This window comes from Hypanus sabinus, chromosome 17, assembly GCF_030144855.1.
Source record: "Hypanus sabinus isolate sHypSab1 chromosome 17, sHypSab1.hap1, whole genome shotgun sequence".
Taxonomy (NCBI): domain Eukaryota; kingdom Metazoa; phylum Chordata; class Chondrichthyes; order Myliobatiformes; family Dasyatidae; genus Hypanus; species Hypanus sabinus.
The window spans coordinates 57,532,249-57,552,153 of record NC_082722.1 but is presented as its reverse complement, the minus strand read 5'-3'; the positions used below and the strand labels follow the sequence as shown (position 1 = coordinate 57,552,153).

The window sequence follows — 19,905 nt, the reverse complement described above, 5'->3', positions numbered from 1 at the left end:
GCCTCTGATTATCCACACTATCAATACCTCTCATCATCTTATACACCTCTATCAGGTCACCGCTCATCCTCTGTCACTCCAAGGAGAAAAGGCCGAGTTCACTCAACCTATTCTCATAAGGCATGATCCCCAACCAGGCAACATCCTCTGCACCCTTTCTATGGTTTCCACATCCTTCCTGTCGTGAGGCGACCAGAACTGAGCACAGTACTCCAAGTGGGGTCAGACCAAGGTCCTATATAGCTGCAACATTACCTCTCAGCTCCTAAATTCAATTCCACGATTGATGAAGGCCAATACACTATACGCCTTCTTAACCACAGAAATAACCTGCGCAGCTGCTTTGAGTGTCCTATGGTCTCCGACCCCAAGATCCCTCTGATCCTCCACACTGCCAAGAGTCTTACCATTAATACTATATTCTGTCATCATATTTGACCTACCAAAGTGACCCACTTCACACTTATCTGGGTTGAACTCCATCTGCCACTTCTCAGCCCAGTTTTTGCATCCTATCAATGTCCCACTGTAACCTCTGACAACCCTCCACACTATCCACTACACCTCCAAACTTTGTGTCATCAGCAAACTTACTAACCCATCCCTCCACTTCCTCATCCAGATCATTTATAAAAATCACAAAGAGTAAGGGTCCCAGTACAGATCCCTGAGGCACTCCACTGGTGACTGACCTCCATGCAGGATATGACCCATCTACAACCACTCTTTGCCTTCTGTGGGCAAGACAGTTCTGGATCCACAAAGCAATGTCTCCTTGGATCCCATGCCTCCTTACTTTCTCAATAAGCCTTGCATGGGGTACCTTATATAGATGCAGTTTTTCTGAAAATAGAGAGCATCCAAAATAATTTTATCATTAAATGGGATTTGCCAGTGCTGCAAGATCCACTGTAAACAGAGAAGCCCAAACTTGAGGTTTTTGTTTCCCCTTGTCCTCACACTTGGTTGTTTATCTAAAAACATTACTAACGGAATATTTATCAATTAATGTACATTTAGGATTCATACTATTCAGCTCTTAACAGCAATCTGAATTATTTAATACCAATTTTAAAATGGCAAATGCAGAAAAATGATTACAGGTCTACTTCAGTGATCAGGTCAAAATGTCTACTGTCTTAGAACTGATGGTCTCAGTGGCTTCTAAATGGCTTTTATTTGGAGCAGAATATTTAGTACTACACTAAAATTAGCTAATTAATGTTTTACCTGCAAAACAGAAAAAAAAATCACAAATTAACCAATTAAAAATTGCTGAATATCCATTACCAATTTATTCAGACTTTATAATCATGTTATTCTAATAAAGCATTAGTTGCAGAACTGAAGCTAACAAGTCCAATACTGCAACTGAGGATTTCTGTCCCAAACCACTTAACGAGTTGATGTTAAGGGAAATCATGATTTGACAGGTAACATAAATTTATGATAAATAATGTTTGATTAATTTTTGAATTATTTGAGGAATGGTGTAAATATGTCGAATCAGCAGATATGAGGCCTCTGCATATTCACTTCCACACAATTGTATCTTTGATGAAATTCCTCACAGTAGGCTGCCAAAAAGGACTGAACACATGAAATTGGAAGCAATATGCCAGGATAATTAAGAATTGGTTAATAGATATAAAACAGAGTAGGAATAAACTTATCAGGTTTGCTGGATGTGACTAGTGGCTTATCAAAGGAATTGTTAGCCCCATCTATTTAAAATCATTATTAACAATTCGACTAAGTGTCCTAAATGTAACTTCTCCAAGTTTGCTGATAACACAAGACTAGGGCAGAATGTGAGTACTAATGAGGATTGAAAGGCTTCAGTAGGTTGTAGACCACTGACTGAGTAGTCAATTACATGGTTAGGTGAAGTGCAATCTGGAAAAAAAGTGATGACATCCACCTTACCGGGAAAAAAAAAATCAAAAATGCTGAGTGGCTTTTAAAAAAATGGTGAGAATAGAATTAGAATCAGAATCAGGTTTATTATCACCAGTGTATGCTGTGAAATTTGTTAACTTTGTAGCAGCATTGCAACGCATCAATGCATGATAATATAGAAAAATTTAAAAAGTAAATCAAATACAATATGTATGTATATTAAATAATTAAATTAAAAATAGTAGAAAAACATAAATAATAAAAGTGAGGTATTATTCATGAGTTCAATGTCCATGTAGGAATTAGATGGCAGAGGGGAAGAAGCTGTTTCTGAATCGCTGAGTGTGTGCCTTCAGACTTCTGTACCTCCTTCCTGAAAGTAACAATGAGAAGAGGGCATGTCCTGAGTAATGGGGTCCTTATAACACACACTGCCTTTCTGAGGTTTACCAAGATTGAGCTAATTTTACAACAATCTGTAGCTTCTTTCGATCCTATGCAGTAGCTCTCCCCACCCTCCATGCCAGACAACGATGCAGCCTGCCAGAATGCTCTCTGTAGAAGTTTTTGAGTGTTTCAAGTGACAAACCAGATTTCCTCAAATTCCTAATGATTTGCTGTTGCCTTGCCTTCTTTATAGCTACATCAATATGTTGGGACCAAGTTAGATCCTCAGACATTTTGAAACCCAGGAACTTGAAATTGTTCACCCGTCTCCACTTCTGATCCCTCTATGAGGATTGGGTTGCGTTCCCTCATCCTACCCTTTCTGAAGTCCACAATCAGCTCTTTGGTCTTACTGACGTTGAGTGCAAAGTTGTTGCTGCTACACCACTCAACTAACAGGTGTATTTCATTTCTGTATGTTCTCTCGTCTCCATCTGAGATTCTGCCAACAATGGTTGTATCTCCAACAAATATAGAGATGGCCACACAGTCACAGGTATAGAGAGAGCATCGCCGAAGTGCGCAGCAGTTTTGGTTGTCAATGAGGAAGAGAGATTGTGAAATGCTAATGTTCAAAAAGATTTGGGAGTCCTTGTACAAAAGTCAATGAAAGCTAGAATACCGAAACAGCAAGAAGTTTTAGAAGGCAAACACTGCAAGAAGATCCAAATATAAAAGATGTATTATTATAATTATATAAACCACAACAAAGCCATAACTGGATTTTTGTGTAGAATGTTCATCTTCTTACGTAAAAAAAATACACATGCACTAGACTGACCCCTGGGATGACACATCCATGTTATGAAGAGAGATCCAAGGACTGAAGCTTGGTCTACTGAAAAGTCCAGAAGAGTGAGAGGCATCCTAATTGAAAATTTCAACATTTCTGAAAGGCTCAGTAAAGTAGTTTGAAAGAGGAAGTGTTAGAGCTAGGTACCACATTCTCATAAGGGGAAGGATATTTAGGATTTAAGTGAGAAATGTATTCACTCAGAGGGTGCTGAACTTTTGAACTTCCCTGTCACTGTGCAACTGTGATACTGTCACTCACTGAATTCAAAATCCATAAAATATCCAGCTAGAAAGGGTGCAGAGGAGATTTACAAGGATATTGCCTGGATTGGGGAGCATGCCTTATGAGAATAGGTTGAGAGAACTCGGCCATTTTTCCTTGGAGTGAGGTGACTTGGGCAAGAGGTGACTTGATAGAGGTGTATAAGATGATGAGAAGCATTGATCATGTGGATAGTCAGAGGCTTTTTCCCAGGGCTGAAATGGCTAGCATGAGAGGGCACAGTTTTAAGGTGTTTGGGAGTAGGTACAGAGAGGATATCAGGGGTAAGTTGTTGTTTTGGTGTTTTTTTGTTTTGTTTTTTTAAAACGCAGAGAGTGGTGATTGCATGGAATGGGCTGCCAGCAACGGTGGTAGAGGCGGATATGACTGAATCTTTTAGGAGACTCCTGGACAGGTATATGGAGCTCAGAAAAATAACAGGTATATGGAGCTCAGAAAAATAAGAGGGCTATGGGTAACACTAGGTAATTTCTCAGGTAAGGACATATTCGGCATAGCTTTGTGGGCCAAAGGTCCTGTATTGAGCTGTAGGTTTTCTATGCTTCTAAGATCAACGGTATGAATGGCCTGTTCCTGTTTGTATTTCTTATGCTGCTATGTCATTACTACAGACGAGATACTACATTTAAAAGGTATTTTAAAGCATTTTATAAAAACTGCACTATATCTGTGTTGTGTTAGTACTTTAGAGGTATCTTCTTAAAAAAGCCTTTTAAAATTTCTAATTTAAAAGGTGTTTATTTCATTAAAATGGAAACTTTACCAAAAGGGATTTACTGTGAGGCACTGACTTTAACATTATAATTCCCAATGTTAATAATACTCTCTCCAGTCACACAACTCAGTTATTTTATGACATTAATTTTAGTGAGTCCTTCCAGTTGGTTTGCTGCAACTATGTGTTAACAACTGGTTAAACCAGTATTAATCATTTGAAAAGTTATCAAAGTAAAGAGCAGGATGTTTAACTGTTATGCAGAGCCGTTTAGATCTTTAAAAACAGAGTGGTAATTGTGGTTATTGTGTCAGAATGAAGTTTTCAGGAAGACTTGGTTCCTTGCAATTCCAGGTGCAGCCTCCGACAAAATAACATTGCAGCAAACAAAGCCAAAGAATACCCAAGGGCCACAGTACAGATGTTGAAATTAACTGCTGTTTAACTTTCCACAATACAATCATTTGTTTAAAATGGCTATCGTTTTAAAAATTGCAAAAGAAAACCACAACTGCATCATATCATTGCTCCACTTTTCATTTACTAATGCCACTAAGTTCTTTAGTGTCATATTAAGGAGACTAAATTTCCTTTGAAGTTTGCTCAATTTGTTGCAATCAGTATTGTTGCTTTCTCCCTTGAAAACAGATATATCAAAATCATTCCTGATGAAGGGTCTCAGTCCAAAACATTGATTCTTTATTCTTCTCCAAAAAATAAATCCGTGCACAGTAAGCGACTTAGAAAGTTAGGTATGTAATAATACACTAACCTTTTTTCTTTCAATGGGCAGATAGCCGTCCACTGTTGAGTCTTGGGATCATAACACTCAACAGACTCAAATAATTTTCCATATGAGCCACCACCCATTGCATAAATCTTTTTCTTCATAGCTGCATAGCAGCCAATCTGTAGAAACAAAAAAAAATTGGAAAATTCAACCCTTCCAGCATTCACCACAATTTACAAACAACCTTAGCCATTTTTTCCAGAGTATTTCACAAACAGCTCTAGAATACTGAAATGTTAAAACTGAATGTCTGTATTTCTACAATATGGACAATGTTAATTACATTTTATATCTGAATCACAACCAGAAATCCACACTTCACTTTTATTATTTTTCTAGCTCATTGTCAAATCATGCAGAATTATTTTTGCAAAGGTGTTGTTTCATGGACATTGCACCATCTTGATAATTTAAGCATATGTGAACCTGAACCATATTCAAGATGGCTGATAACACTACTGTCATTGGCCAAATCAAAGGTGGTAGTAAATCAGCATATAGGAGGAATAGGAGGGAGATTGAAAATTTGGCTGAGTGGTGCCATAATAACAACATAACAACCTCTCACTCAATATCAGCAAGACCAGGGAGCTGACTGTTGACTTCAGGAGAAGGAAACCAGAGATCCATGAGCCAGTACTCATCAGAGATCAGAGGTGCAAAAGGTCAGCCGCTTTAAATTTCTTAGGCTCTGCATCCAAGTGCAATTAGGAAGAAAGCACTGTAGTGCCTCTACTTTCTTCGAGTTAGTAGAGATTTGGGTTGAGATCTAACACTGATAAACTTCTATAGATGTGTGTGTGGAGAGGGGAGAATATTGACTGGCTGCATCACAGTCTGGTATGGAAACACCAATATCTTTGAAAAGAAAATCCTACAAAAAGTAGTGGTACGGCCAGAGCATTACAGGTAAAGCCAGGAAGGAGGTACAAGAGCCTCAGGATGCACACCACCATGTACATGAATAGTTATTACCCCTCAGCCATCTGGCTCTTGAACTAAAGAGGATAACTTCCCTCAGCTTTGCTTTACTGAAATGTTCCCCTAACCTATGGACTCACTTTCAAGGACTCTTCATCTCATGTTCTCGAAATACATTATAATTTATTATAATAATTTCTTTCTGTATTTGCTTAGTTTGTGTCTTATGCACACTGGATGAAGTTGAAGCACTCTTTCATTGATTCTATTATGGTTATTATTCTATTATGGATTTATTGAGTATGCCCATAAGCAAATGAATCTCAGGGTTGTATATGGTGACAAATATATACTTTGATAATAAATTTACTTTGAACTTTGAACAATGAATCAATGGAAAAAAAATACCACATCAGAAATGAAACTAGAGGCTTTCAAACTGATATCAGTGTAAATAAAATGTAATGAGAACTTTTCTCTTCCAATCAGTCCACTGGTCTTAAGGACAAGGAAGAATTACTTCTTCACTCCATTTATGTGTTCCGAAGTAACTGAAGAACTCTTGCTCAGAAATGCAGACTGCCACAACTGGGGAAAAAGTGCTTGATGGGATGAATCGATAGATAATATGAAAATTGTGCATTCATTCGACCAATTTATTCTTTATAAACTAGGGCTCCATATTCAATATTTTCAAAGCATTCCCAGATTCTTAATTTTGATAAATCACAGCCAGAGGTTCCCATGAGTCCAAGAGTAAATTACATTCAAGAGGACTTGAAAATATCCTTTATCTTCCTAGTAAAGAGTGGGGAATGGATCTTATTTTTATGAACATAGAGGCAAGATTATTATATTTAAAAGAGTTCTGCGAATAAAACAGTGATGACTTATAGATTGTCCTCTTGGACATGCAATATAGAAACAGAGCAGCTAAGTGATGGCAGCTTGAGTGACCCTGGTTATGACCACTGACAAGGAGGACAAACAGTTTCGCATTTTTCCTAGGGCCAACCATCTTCACCTGTGAACTTCCTTCAATCATAAACTTCAGAGGTAGGGATGTTTGTTGATGATCGCACAAAGTTTAGTACCATTTGTGATTCCTCAGATAATGAAGCAGTCCACAGCCAAATGCAGCAAGACTTGGTCAAGGCCCAGGCCCAGGCCTGAGTTGATAGGAAGCAAGTAACATTCACGCTACACAGTTACCATATCAAGATCTAACAAGAGGAAAATTGAATCATCAGCCCCTAATAATCAATGGTATTGCCATGACTGAATCCTTCACCATCAATATTCTGGGGATTACCACTGATGAGAAACCGAACTGGTGTGGCCATATATACAATGGGGCCACAAGAGCAGATCAGAGTTTAGGGATCTTGTGGTGAATTACCTCATTTATTTCAAAAAGCCTGTGTACCATCTACAAGGCTTAAGTCAGGAGTGTGATGGAATATTCTCTAATTGCCTACATGATTGCAGTTCCAAAAACAATCAAGCAACTATATAACGGGCAACTTGACAGGCACCCTGCCTCCGACACACAGTAGCAGCATAGTGTATCCTCTACTGGATGCGCTGCAATGCAGCCATTCACCAAGGTTCCTTAGACAGCTCCTTCCAAACCATCGAGCTCCACCAGCTGCAAGTGCAAGGACCTGGAAATATCCACCCAGTGGCCACTTTATTAGATACTTCTTCCAATTAAGTGGCCATTGAGAGTATAAGACCATAAGACATAGAAGCAGAATTAGGCCATTCAGCATATCAAGTCTGCTCCGCCATTCCATCATGGCTGATCCCGGATCCCACTCAACCGCATACATCTGCCTTCTCGCCATATCCTTTGATGTCCTGACTGTTCTGTCTTACAAACTTGCTCTCTCCCGCAGTTTGTGGCAGAGCATTCTACAGATTTACTATTCTCTAGCTAAAAATATTCCTCCTTACCTCAATTTTGAGGCTGTGTCATCTAGTTCTGAATACCCCCACCAGAGGAAACATCCTCTCCATATCCACCCTATCTAGTCCTTTCAACATTCAGTAGGTTTCAATGAGATCATCCCGCATTCTTCTAAATTCCAGTGAGTGCAGGCCCAAAGCTGCCAAATGCTCCTCATATGTTAACCCCTACATTCCTGGTGAACCTCCTCTAGACTCTCTCCAATAACAACACATCCTTTCTGAGGTATGGGGCCCAAAACTTGCCAATACAGGTTTCCCCCACTATCCGAAGGTAGAGCGTTCCTATGAAATAGCTCGTAAACTGGAACGTCCTTAAGTGAATAAGCAATTACCATTTATTAATATGGGAAAAATTTGTGCGCATTCCCAGACCCAAAAAATAATCTACAAAATCATGCCAAATAACACATTAAGACCTAAAATAACAGTAACATATAGTAAAAGCAGGAATATGATAAATACACAGCCTATATAAAGTAGAAATGCTTTTCTGTACATTGCAGCACTGTCTAGTGTAGTGAAAATCTCACTACGTAGCAGAAGCAGTCTCTCCAGTAACCTTTAAGCTATGAAGCTGCCAAATCATACCAATTAACACATAAAAATTCACGGCCTACATAAAGTAATAATGTATGTACAGTGTAGTTTCACTTACCGGAATCAGGAAGCCAGCGAGCACACTGATGATGGTGTGTTAGGCTGAATCATCGGAGTTGGGGTGCTCAGCAATTTTTTCCAATAAATTGCAGTTTCATCACAATTAAACACTTGCTGATATGGATAACTACCTTCTATAATTATTTTCTTCAATTCTACTGGGAACTTTTCGGCAGCTTCAGTATCAGCCGAAGCACTCTCTCCAGTAAACTTTAAGCTATGAAGCTGCCCTCGCCTCAGAAACCAATCAAACCACCCATGACTAACTTTAAATTCCACTTTCTCAACACTTTCATCACCATCGTCCAGTGATTTCTGTTTCAGCTTATTAAAAAGACTGATTTCTCCTGAAGTACAAGATAACTTAATGGGACACAACACTTTGTACACCTATCAATCCACACAAGCAACACACTTTCCACTTTATCTATTATCGGATACCGACTAAGAGAGACCACTTTGCTACAAGCAGGACCAACAGTAACATAGGCAGCTTTCACTATTCTTTTGCTCTGCGTATAAATACTGTAGTACGAATGATGAGCGCAGGCCAGATCAACGCGCGGACAATGTCCTTACTTCGTTCACCACAATCGAAACGCTTAATTATGTCTAGTTTTACGGTAAGTGTCACACCTTTACGAGCTCTTTTAGGCTTTTCTGATACCTTAGAACTCACCTTGCTAACGGATGCATAAAATAAATCGACATAAAGCACAGATGCTCACAGGCACGTGTTTAAGCAATGCTAGCTAGAATGCAGTTCCAGGGGAGGAACTTGGCTGCTCGGGGCGCGCGCTGCCTTTTCTTGTAATAGTGAAAACACCTTCTGTTAGCGAAACAGGTAACTAACGCAGGTCTTTCGTAACAGCGAGGTGTCGTAAAGCGAATGTTCGAAAAACAGGGACCACCTGTACTCCAAATGTGACCTGTCTACTGTCTTAAGAAGGCTCAGCATTATCTCCTTGGTTTTATATTCTATTCCCCTTGAAATATATGCCAACATTGTGTTTACCTTCTTTACCACAGACTCAACCTGTAAATTAACCATCTGGGAATCCTGCACCAGACTGCCAGGTCCTTCTGCACCTCTGATATTTGAACCTTCTCCCCCATTTAGATAACAGTCTGCACTATTGTCCTTTTACCAAAATGCATTATCATATATTTCCAAACACTGTATTCCGTCTGCTACTTTTTTTTGTCCGTTCTTCCAATTTGTCCAAGTCCTGGTACAATCGCATTGCTTCCTCAGCACTACCTACACCTGCACCTACCTTTGTATCATCTGCAAACTTTGCCACAAAGCCATCAATACCACTGTCTAAATCACTGAGAAACAATGTGAAAAGCAGTGGTCCCAATACTGACTCCTGAGGAACAACACTAGTCACCAATAGCCAACTGGAAAAGGCCGCTTTTATTCTCATTTGCTGCCTCCAGTCTGTCTGCCATTCCACTATACATGCCAATGTATTTCCTGTAACGCCATAGGATTTTATTGTGTTAAGCAGCCTCATGTGTGGCACCTTATGAAACGCCTTCTGAAAATCCATGTAAATGACATCCACTGCCTCTCCTTTGTCCATCCTGCTTGTTACTTCCTCAAAGAGTTCTAAATGATTTGTCAGGCAAGATTTCCCTTTACAGAAACCATGCTGACTTTGACTTATTTTATCATTAGTCTCCAAGTACTTTGAAACCTTTTCTTTCTTTCTAAATCTTTTTATTAATATTAGTAATATGGACAGAATACAGATGATATATTGATAAAGAAATTACCAACATACACATTCCATTACATATGAAAAAAAACATACATAATAGTTACAATATAAATGAGTTTACCAAGACATAAGCCATAAGATATATGTATGGACATAGTAAATCTAAATATTTCATAATGTATAATATAAAAAAAACAGAAAAAAGAAAGAAAAAAAACAAAAAAAAATTTATATAATGCAAAACTAACTAATCTAATCTAATAACTATAACTAATAAGTAATATAAAAGAAAAAAAAACAAACAAAAGAGAAGGAAAAAAAAAGTGGGCTGTTTATAATATCTCACAAAAATAAGTATTCATCAATGCCGTCACTTCCGGTCCTCTCAAAATACATAAGCTAAAACCTGGGAAATCAAATATACTTGGCACAGGGTCATATTACATCATATGAAAATGTTGAATAAATGGTCTCCATAACTTTTCAAATTTAATAGAAGTCTCAAAAGTACCACTTCTAATTTTTTCTAAATTTAAACATAACATAGTTTGAGAGAACCAATTAAATACAGTGGGAGGATCAATTTCTTTCCAATTCAACAATATAGATCTTCTAGCCATCAGAGTTAGAAATGCAATCATTCGACGGGCTGAAGAAGATAAATGCTGTGAATCTAACATTGGTAAACCAAAAATTGCAGTAATAGGATTAGGTAGTAAATCAATATTCAAAACCGCAGAAATAATATCAAAAATATCTTTCCAATATTTCTCCAAAAATGAACACGACCAAAACATGTGAGTTAAAGACGCAATTTCAGAATGACATCTATCACAAATAGGACTTATATGAGAGTAAAAATGAGCTAATTTATCCTTGGACATATGGGCCCTATGTACAACCTTAAATTGTATTAGCGAATGTTTGGCACATAACGATGATGTATTAACTAATTGAAGAATTCTATCCCAATTCTCACTAGAAATACTAAAACTAAGCTCTCTTTCCCAATCCTGTTTAGTCTTATAAAGAGGCTCTAAACGTATCTTCATAATTATATTATAAAGTTTTGAAATAAGCCCTTTTTGAAAAGGGTCTAATTCAAATAAACTCTCCAAAGTATCTGAAGGCACAAAATTTGGAAACGTAGAGAGTACAGAACTTAAAAAATGTCTAATCTGTAAATATCTAATACTTCAAAACCTCATCCTTAATAATAGACTCCTACACTTTCCCAATCACTGAGGTTAATTGAACTGGCCTATCATTTCCTTTCTTTTGCCTTCCTCTCTTCTTAAAGAGTGGTGTGACATTTGCAATCTTCCAGTCTTTGGGACCGTGCCAGAATCAAGTGATTCTTGAAAGATCATGACCAATGCATCCGTTATCCCTTCAGCAACCACTCTCAGGTTACCTAGCACTTTTTCTTTTGTAATAGCAATGGTGCTCACTCCTGCTCCCTGACACTCACAGACTTCTGGCACACTGCTAGTGTCTTCCACAGTGAAGACCGATGCAAAGTACCCATTAAGTTCATTTGCCATTTCTTCGTCCCCCATTATTACCTCACCAGCTTCATTTTCCAGTGGTCCAATATCAACTCTCGCCTCCCCATTCCCAATGGGTCCGACAAATCTGCTCACAAGAATATTGATCCCCTTGGTTTCCCTTTTGTACAGGTCCCATCTGCCCCAGGTGCTCTTAATTATCCAGAAATCTGAATCCCTGCCCCCTGCTCCAATTCTTCAGCCACGCATTTATTTGCTACCTCATTCTATTCCTATCCTCACTGTCTTGTGGCACTGGCAACAATCCTGAGATTACTACCCTTGAGGTCCTGCTTCTCAGCTTCCTTTCTAACTCCCTATATATTTTTTCAGGACCTCCTTCCTTTCTCTTCTTATGTTTGTTCCAATATGTACCACATCTTCTGGCTGCTCATCCTCCCTTTTCAGAATATTGTGGACATGTCCAGAAACATCTCGGACCCTGGCACCTGGGAGGCAAGCTACCATCTGAGTTTCCTTTTCGCATCCACAGAATCACCTATCTGGCCCCCTGACTATAGAGTCCCCTATAACTGCTGCCATACTCTTCAGTTCCCTCCCCTTCTGAGCTATAGTACCAGGCTCGATGCCAGAGGTATGGCCGAGGTTGCTTCCCCAGGTAGGTCATCCCCTCCAACAGTACTGAAAATGGAGTACTTATTGTTGAGGGGGGCAGCCAAGGGGCTGCTCTCCACTATCTGACATTCCCCCTTCCCTCTCCTGACAGTCACCCATTTATCTGTCTCCTGTAGCCTTGGGGTGACTATCTCCTTGTAGCTCCTGTCTATCACTGCCTCACTTTCCCTAACAAGCCAAAGATCATTGAACAGCAGCTCCCTGACATGGTCCATAAGGAGCTGCACCTCGATGCACCTGGCGCAGATGTAGCTGTCAGGGAGGCTGGAAGTCTCCTGGAAATCCCATATCTGACAGCCGGAACAGAACACTGGCTCTACAGAGATACTCCCGTCCTCTCTGGAGCCGAATAAGAAATAAGGAATGAATTTACCTAGACTCCACCTGTACTTGCTGAAGCCCTATTTGAGCCAAAGCCTTCCTACACTGCCTCATACTACTCTGCTGACCACTGCGCGAGGCAATACCTTTCTTTTACAGAGTTCCCTCTCAAAAATCTTTGTCAGACTGGCACCGGAACACTCCACAGTACTGCACAGTACTCCAATCAATGCTCATGGTCCTCTGATTCTGTAGCCCATCCACTTCAAGGTTCAATGTATCATGTGTTGAAAGATGCTCTTCTGCAAGCCACTGTTGTAAAGCTTGGTTATTTGAGCTACCATCACATTCCTGTTGGTCTGGCCATCTTCCTCTCACTTTCACAAGGCATTTTCACCCAAAGAACCACTGCTCACTGAATGTGTTTTGTTTTTCGCTCCATTGTCTGCAAATTCTAGAGATTGCTTTGCATGAAAATCCCAGGAGATAGGCGATTTTTGAGCTACTCAGAACCACCCCATCTGGCACCAACAATCTTTCCACGGTCAGATTCATTGCTTCAACATTCTGATGTTTGGTCTGAACAATAACTGCAGATCTTAACCATGTACAGTTCTGGTCACTGAATTATAGGAAAGATGTCAACAAAATAGAGAGAATACAGAACAGATTCACTAGAATGTTACCTGGGTTTCAGCACCCAAGTTACAGGGAAAGGTTGAACAAGTTAGGTCTTCATTCTTTGGAGCGTAGAAGGCTGAGGGGGGACTTGATAGAGGTATTTAAAATTATGAGGGGGACAGATAAGAGTTGACATGGATAGGCTTTTTCCATTGAGAGTAGAGGAGATTCAAACAAGAGGACATGAGTTGAGAGTTAGGGGGCAAAAGTTTAAGGGTAACATGAGGGGGAATTTCTTTACTCAGAGTGGTAGCTGTGTGGAACAAGCTTCCAGTAGAAGTGATATAGGCAGGTTCGGTATTGTCATTTAAAGTAAAATTGGATAGGTATATGGACAGGAAAGGAATGGAGGGTTATGGGCTGAGTGCGGGCCAGTGGGACTAGGTGAGAGTAAGCGTTCGGCACGGACCAGAAGGGCCAAAGTGGCCTGTTTCCATGCTGTAATTGTTATATGGTTATATGCTTTTATGCACTGAGTTGCTGCCACATGATTGGCTGATTAGATATTTTATTAACAAGCAGATGTACAGGTGTACCTAATAAAGTGGTCATTGAGTGTATTGCTGTTCCTTGACTGTCACTAGGTCAAAATCCTGGAACTCCATCCCCATCTGCATTGTGTACATATCTATCCCCCATGGACTGCAGCAGCTCCCCACCACCTTCACAATGGCAGTTATGGTTGAGCAAATGACTGAGGGCCCAGCCTGCGAAGCTCACATTCCTACAACTGTGTAAAATGAATAATAAAAATGAACCTATTAATGCCACATCTCCAACATGCGGAAGGAAACTCTAGCAGAGGGAGCAAATGCACAGACAGAACATGCAAATTTCACAGGGAAAGCACAGGAAGTCACAGATGAATCCTAGTGGCTGTAGTTGTGAGACAGTTAATGGGGTTGCTCATTTAATGAATGAGGCTCAGTTGGGCACTTCAAAAGTAAAATACATAAATTCCAAACCCCATTTCCAGAAAAGTTCGGATATTTTCCAAAATGTTAATTCACCTGAACCTTTATTTAACTGACAAAAGTACAAAGAAAAGATTTTTAATACTTTTACTGACCAACCTAATTATATTTTGTAAATATACACAAATTTAGAATTGATGGCTGCAACACACTCAACAAAAGTTGGGACAGAGGCATGTTTACCATTGTGTTACATCACCTTTCCTTTTAATCACACTTTTTAATCATTTTGGAATTGAGGATACTAATTGTAGTAGATTTGCAATTGGAAATTTTGTCCATTCTTGCTTGATATAAGAATTCAGCTGCTCAACAGTCCGTGGTCTCCGTTGTCTTGATTCTCCTCTTCATGATGCGCCATACATTTTCAATAGTAAATAGATCTGGACTGGCAGCAGGCCAGTCAAGCACACACACTCTGTGTCTACAAAGCCATGCTGTTGTAGCCCGTGCAGAATGTGGTCTGGCATTGTCCTGCTGAAATAAGCATGGACGTCCTGGGAAAAGACATCGCCTTGATTGCAACATATGTCTCTCTAAAATCCTAATATACACCTCAGAGTCAATGGTACCTTCACGTACATGCAACTCACCCATGCCGTGGGCACTGATGCCCATCACAGATGTTGCCTTTTGCTAATAACAATCAGGATGGCCGTTTTCATCTTCGGCACGGAGAACTTGACACCCGTTTTTTCCGAAAACTAGCTGAAATGTGGACTCATCTGACCACAGCACACGGTTCCAGTCTTTTGATCCATCTGAGATGAGCTCGGGCCCAGAGAACTCGCCGGTGTTTCTGCATAGAGTTGATGTATGGCTTCCTCCTTGCGTAATACAGTTTCAAATTGCATTTCTGGATGCAGCGACGGACTGTGTTAAGTGACAATGGTTTTCCGAAGTACTCCTGAGCCCAGGTGGCTATAATTGTCACAGTAGCATGATGCTTTCTTAGGCAATGCCGCCTGAGGGCTCGAAGATCACGTGCATTCAACAGTAGTTTCCGACCTTGCCCTTTATGCACTGAGGAGTCTCTGAATCTTTTCACAACATTATGTACTGTAGATGTTGAAAGACCTAAATTCTCTGCAATCTTGCGTTGGGAAATGTTCCTTTTGAACTAACAAGTCTCTCTCACAAATTTTGGCACAAAGGGGTGAGCTACGACCCATCCTTGCTTGCAAAGACTGAGCCTTTGATGGACGCTACTTTTATACCCAGTCATGATACCTCACCTGCTACCAATTAGCCTGCCTAATGTGGAGTCTTCCAAACTGCTGTTACTTGAATATTCTGTGCACTTTTCAATCTTATTTTAACTCTGCCCCAACTTTTGTTGAGTGTGTTGCAGCCATCAAATTCTCAATTTGTGTATATTTACAAAATACAATTAAGTTGGTCAGTAAAACTATTGAAAGTCTTTTCTTTGTATGTTTGTCAGTTAAATAAGGGTTCACGTGAATTAACATATCACCGATTTTTGTTTTTATTGCATTTTGGAAAATATCCCAACTTTTCTGGAAATGGGGTTTGTAAAAGAGATCAACCAGGTAGCAACTGCACAATTCACCACGTAGTAACAGAAGAAATAATAACGTTCTCAACATAAAAATAAATCAAGTGCCTCTCACCTTTCGCACCATAGTCATATTAGGTTGCTTTGTCCAAGTTCTAGTGTGAATGTCATAGGCCTCCATAGATAACAGCTCCTTTTCACCATCTTCACCTCCCAGTACATACAGAACTCCATCTATTGCCACAATTCCAAAGTTGTGCCTTGCCTGAAAACAAATTTATGTTTAATATGAAATAATCAACTTGAATACGATATCCTGACCTGCTTTGTTCTGGAAATGATTGTTTCTTTGACAGATCTTGGAAGAGTTAACAAAAAAGACAAATCATATTCCAGTTTCACTATTTGCCTGTTTCTGCCAGTCTAAATCTATCTGTTGCTGATTCTTCCATTCATTCCTTTTGCCATGCTCAACGATTACCAGTATGATGTGGCAGGCAAAAATGATTTGTTGCAGAGAATTTTAAAAAGTTAAGGATAATGTCTCAGTCACAAAATAATTAGTTACTTTAATTAGTGTTGTTTTTGTAATACATGGAAGAGGAAAACTACTGCATAAAAATAGTTAATGTTAAGAAGTCTAAAGATGACTAACACCATGTCTGACAAAGTCAACCATAAGTCCCTCTTATAAACCATTTTGGAAAACTGGTATGACTCAAAATGAATGATGTAAAAAATTTTAAAGTCATAAAAAGCATCAAATTTCATTCAGTAATCATGGATTCAAGATTATTTGATGCCATATCCTGTACAGAAGTATAAAGGAGAACAAAATAATTGTTACTCCCAATCTGATGCAGCTCAAAAAATGCATAAGATTAAGAGTACAATCATAAGTAAAGAAACACGATAAATATAAATACATAGATTGTCTGTTTGTCTATAAAGTGATGCTAGGCACAGGAGTGTCTACATGAGGTAACTGACAGGAGATAATAAAGTAGTGGTGGTTGTGGAGGGGGAGGTGTGGAGGAGGTGATCAGCCTCCCTGCTTGGTGGTGCTGGCGTGTTTGTTGCGTAGCCTCATCTCTGAAGGGAGTGGGACAAACAGTCCATGAGCATGTAACTGGCCCTTTCCAGGAACTTTCTGTATACATGTCCTTGATGGCAGGTAGGCTGGTTCCACTAATGTGACGGGCAGTTTTGACTACATGTTGTAGAACTCTTATCAGCCACAGTGCAGTTTCCGTACAAAGCAGTGAAGCAGTTTTGTTAGGATTCTCTCTTCTATGCATCTGTAGAATTTCATGAGAATGGATTCACACAGTCCAGCTCTCTTCAGACTCCTCGGAGAGTAGAGCCATTGATGAGGTTTCCTGATTGCTTGGATGTGTTCTACTACCGTGAGAAGTTAAATAAGCTGTGCACTCCCAGGAGTTTGAAACTGTTTGCAGTTTCTATTGCTGCATCACTAACGCAAAGGAGGGTGTGAGAGGTGCGAGATCTGTAGTTGGTAACCATCTCCTTTGGCTTGCTTATATTAAGGAAGAGGTTATTGGCCTGGGACCAGGCCTTGAGCTCGTCAACCTCCTCTCTGCAGGCCATCTCACTGTTGTTGGTGCTGAGCTCTATCATTGTCGTGTCATTGGCAAACTTGAGAATGTGATTACTTGAGAGCTGGCTGTACAGTCATGTGTGAGCAGAGTGTACAGCAATGGGCTCAGCGTACTGGGATCAGGACATTGTTGAATAATGTTCTGAATGCAGACACTCACCTCATTCATTTGGGGAATGGGACTCCAGCAGTTGGTATCAGAATCATATCTCTCTCCTGAACTTAAACTCACTTTATCCAAACTCTGGCCGCCCAGTACAAAAAGGAACCCTTCTACAAGGAGAGAGAGAAAAACATTTTTCTTAATTCAAAATTCTAACTATTTTCATGAAATTGTCAACCTAATTAAGTTCATGCCCTGAGTAGGGATTGAAGTGTGCATTTGATTCAATGTCATATATCCCGCAAAAACCTTCCAGCAGCACAAGACAGAAATTTGAATTATTAATATTTCCCAATGTAAAACTTCACCACTCCCTCGTGAACACAGAAGTCCCAAACTTATTGGGCTAAACTTGCTGGTAAATTTCCAGTAACAGAGCAGTTTCCTCAGATTTCCCAAGTACTTACACAGAGGAAACTGTTCTCAGATCCTGTGCAGTTTAGACATGCTGCCCAAGTAGCAAATCTATTCATTCAGTGGAAACATACAGAGGAAAGGGAAAAATAACAAATTTGACTTTTTCTTCAATAATTTGTGACTTGAAATGGTTTATAAAGTTAAAACAACTGGAACACATAAATGAATTAAAACTTTTAATATCAATCCATTAAAAAGTAGGCATTTGAAGCCATCTCTATTGCTGAGGTCTGGGACAGCTAGGAGCAGCAATTACAACCTTCTGGCTCTGGAGAAGATACGTTTGGAGAACAGGAACATGATGGCAAGTGTAAGCAGCAAATCTAGTCCATATTTCTGTCAACCTGTTTAAAATATATTTGAAAGCTAAGACATTTATATGGGATGATATAAAAAAGAATGAAAAACTGTTAGGGATATTTTTAAGGTATTTATTTTATGTACATTAACCATTTAAAAGGATGAACATAGTCTTACAAATAGGTAATTATTGAAACTACTCTCAGAGGTATAACCATACTGTGATTTAATGGAGAAATATCATTTGATTTTTGGCAAGACTGCAATAATAGTTTTAACAGCATGCAATGAGCAACTTGCAGCCAGTGCAACAAACGTTTTCAAAACTATTAACAATTTAATCATGGTTTCAATGCAAATATGATGGATGCTCAAAATAAATAATACAAACTCATCACAACTGTAATGTATTCAATATAATTTTTCAGTAATTAAAGATATATTTTGGTGTAACAACCTCATACAAGAGCAATTACGGATATCATCTACTGATCTATTTTAATGATGCAACCCCCCCCCCCCACATTCAACACCAAATTCAGTCCATCAGCAGCACCAAATTTCACAATGCTTAGTTGTATGTCTACTTAATTCACATTAGCTTTAATCCAGAACAAAATTCAAGAAACTCCAGAGAATTTAAGCATTGACTTCATCTTTATAGAAACTGCCAGGTGGTATACAGAAAAATAATAGAGAGAGAGACAGAATTAGCATGCAGAGGAATTGCATGGTGTTATACTGGACTATTTCTGACAGTAAGCTCAAATGTGCAATCTCACCTGCTGACAAAACTCCATGGTTAATGCGTGCAACACTCATTGGAGCCAATTCTATCCAAAGTTGCCTGTTACGATCATATAAGGGGCACATGCATCGCATTACAGCTGTAGGCTTCCGTGTACTGAAAGATCATAAAATACAGATCGGTTTCAACATGTTTATGTTCAGGAACATGCTTTGCACTCTACATTATAAAGAAGTTGTCAGGACACCTAAAAGAAGCAGTGGTTGAAGCAGAATGTATTATAATGTTAAAAAATGAAGTGGATATATCTGGAAAGAAAATATAAAAAAACTACAAAGTAAACACAAGTAGGAATAACATAAAACTCAAAAAGAGCATCTATATCATCCACTCAAAAAGGTCTCATATGTTTATAAATCCTTTCATTCTCTGTTACACAGTACAATGGATTCCAGTCAATTAGTCTATTGATTAATCAGGGCACCTATCAACTTTGGGACAACTAAGAACAAAAATGAATTGAGAAAATAACCAGGAATCCCTTTGTTTACTTGGGATACTACGCTGTGTAAATGAGACAGAAGACTGTTGCTGCAGTTTCTAACTAGTATCAGTCATGCAAACTTTTCTGGCCATTAGACACTACACCATGCTTAGAGTGAATAGTTGCTTGTGTTTGTGTTCAAAAAGCTATGACTTTTATCACTGATAGTTGGCGAGGAACAAGCAGTAAGACATTGTAGAATTGCTTTGCTCATTGCGGTTTCAAGCATCGAGGC

General features: G+C 39.2%; 1 protein-coding gene across 2 annotated transcripts in view; it reads right to left on the bottom strand.

Annotated features, from left to right (window-relative positions):
• Positions 1-19,905, bottom strand: part of gan (gigaxonin) — a 115,186-nt gene that overhangs the window by 58,566 nt on the left and 36,715 nt on the right. For both annotated transcript variants that reach the window (XM_059993140.1, XM_059993141.1), the window contains exons 5-8: positions 19,161-19,282; positions 17,659-17,771; positions 15,996-16,145; positions 4,912-5,048 (exon numbers count right to left, since the gene is read on the bottom strand). In XM_059993140.1, the coding sequence (XP_059849123.1) occupies positions 4,912-5,048; positions 15,996-16,145; positions 17,659-17,771; positions 19,161-19,282 (522 nt within the window). The remainder of the gene's footprint in view (positions 1-4,911; positions 5,049-15,995; positions 16,146-17,658; positions 17,772-19,160; positions 19,283-19,905) is intronic.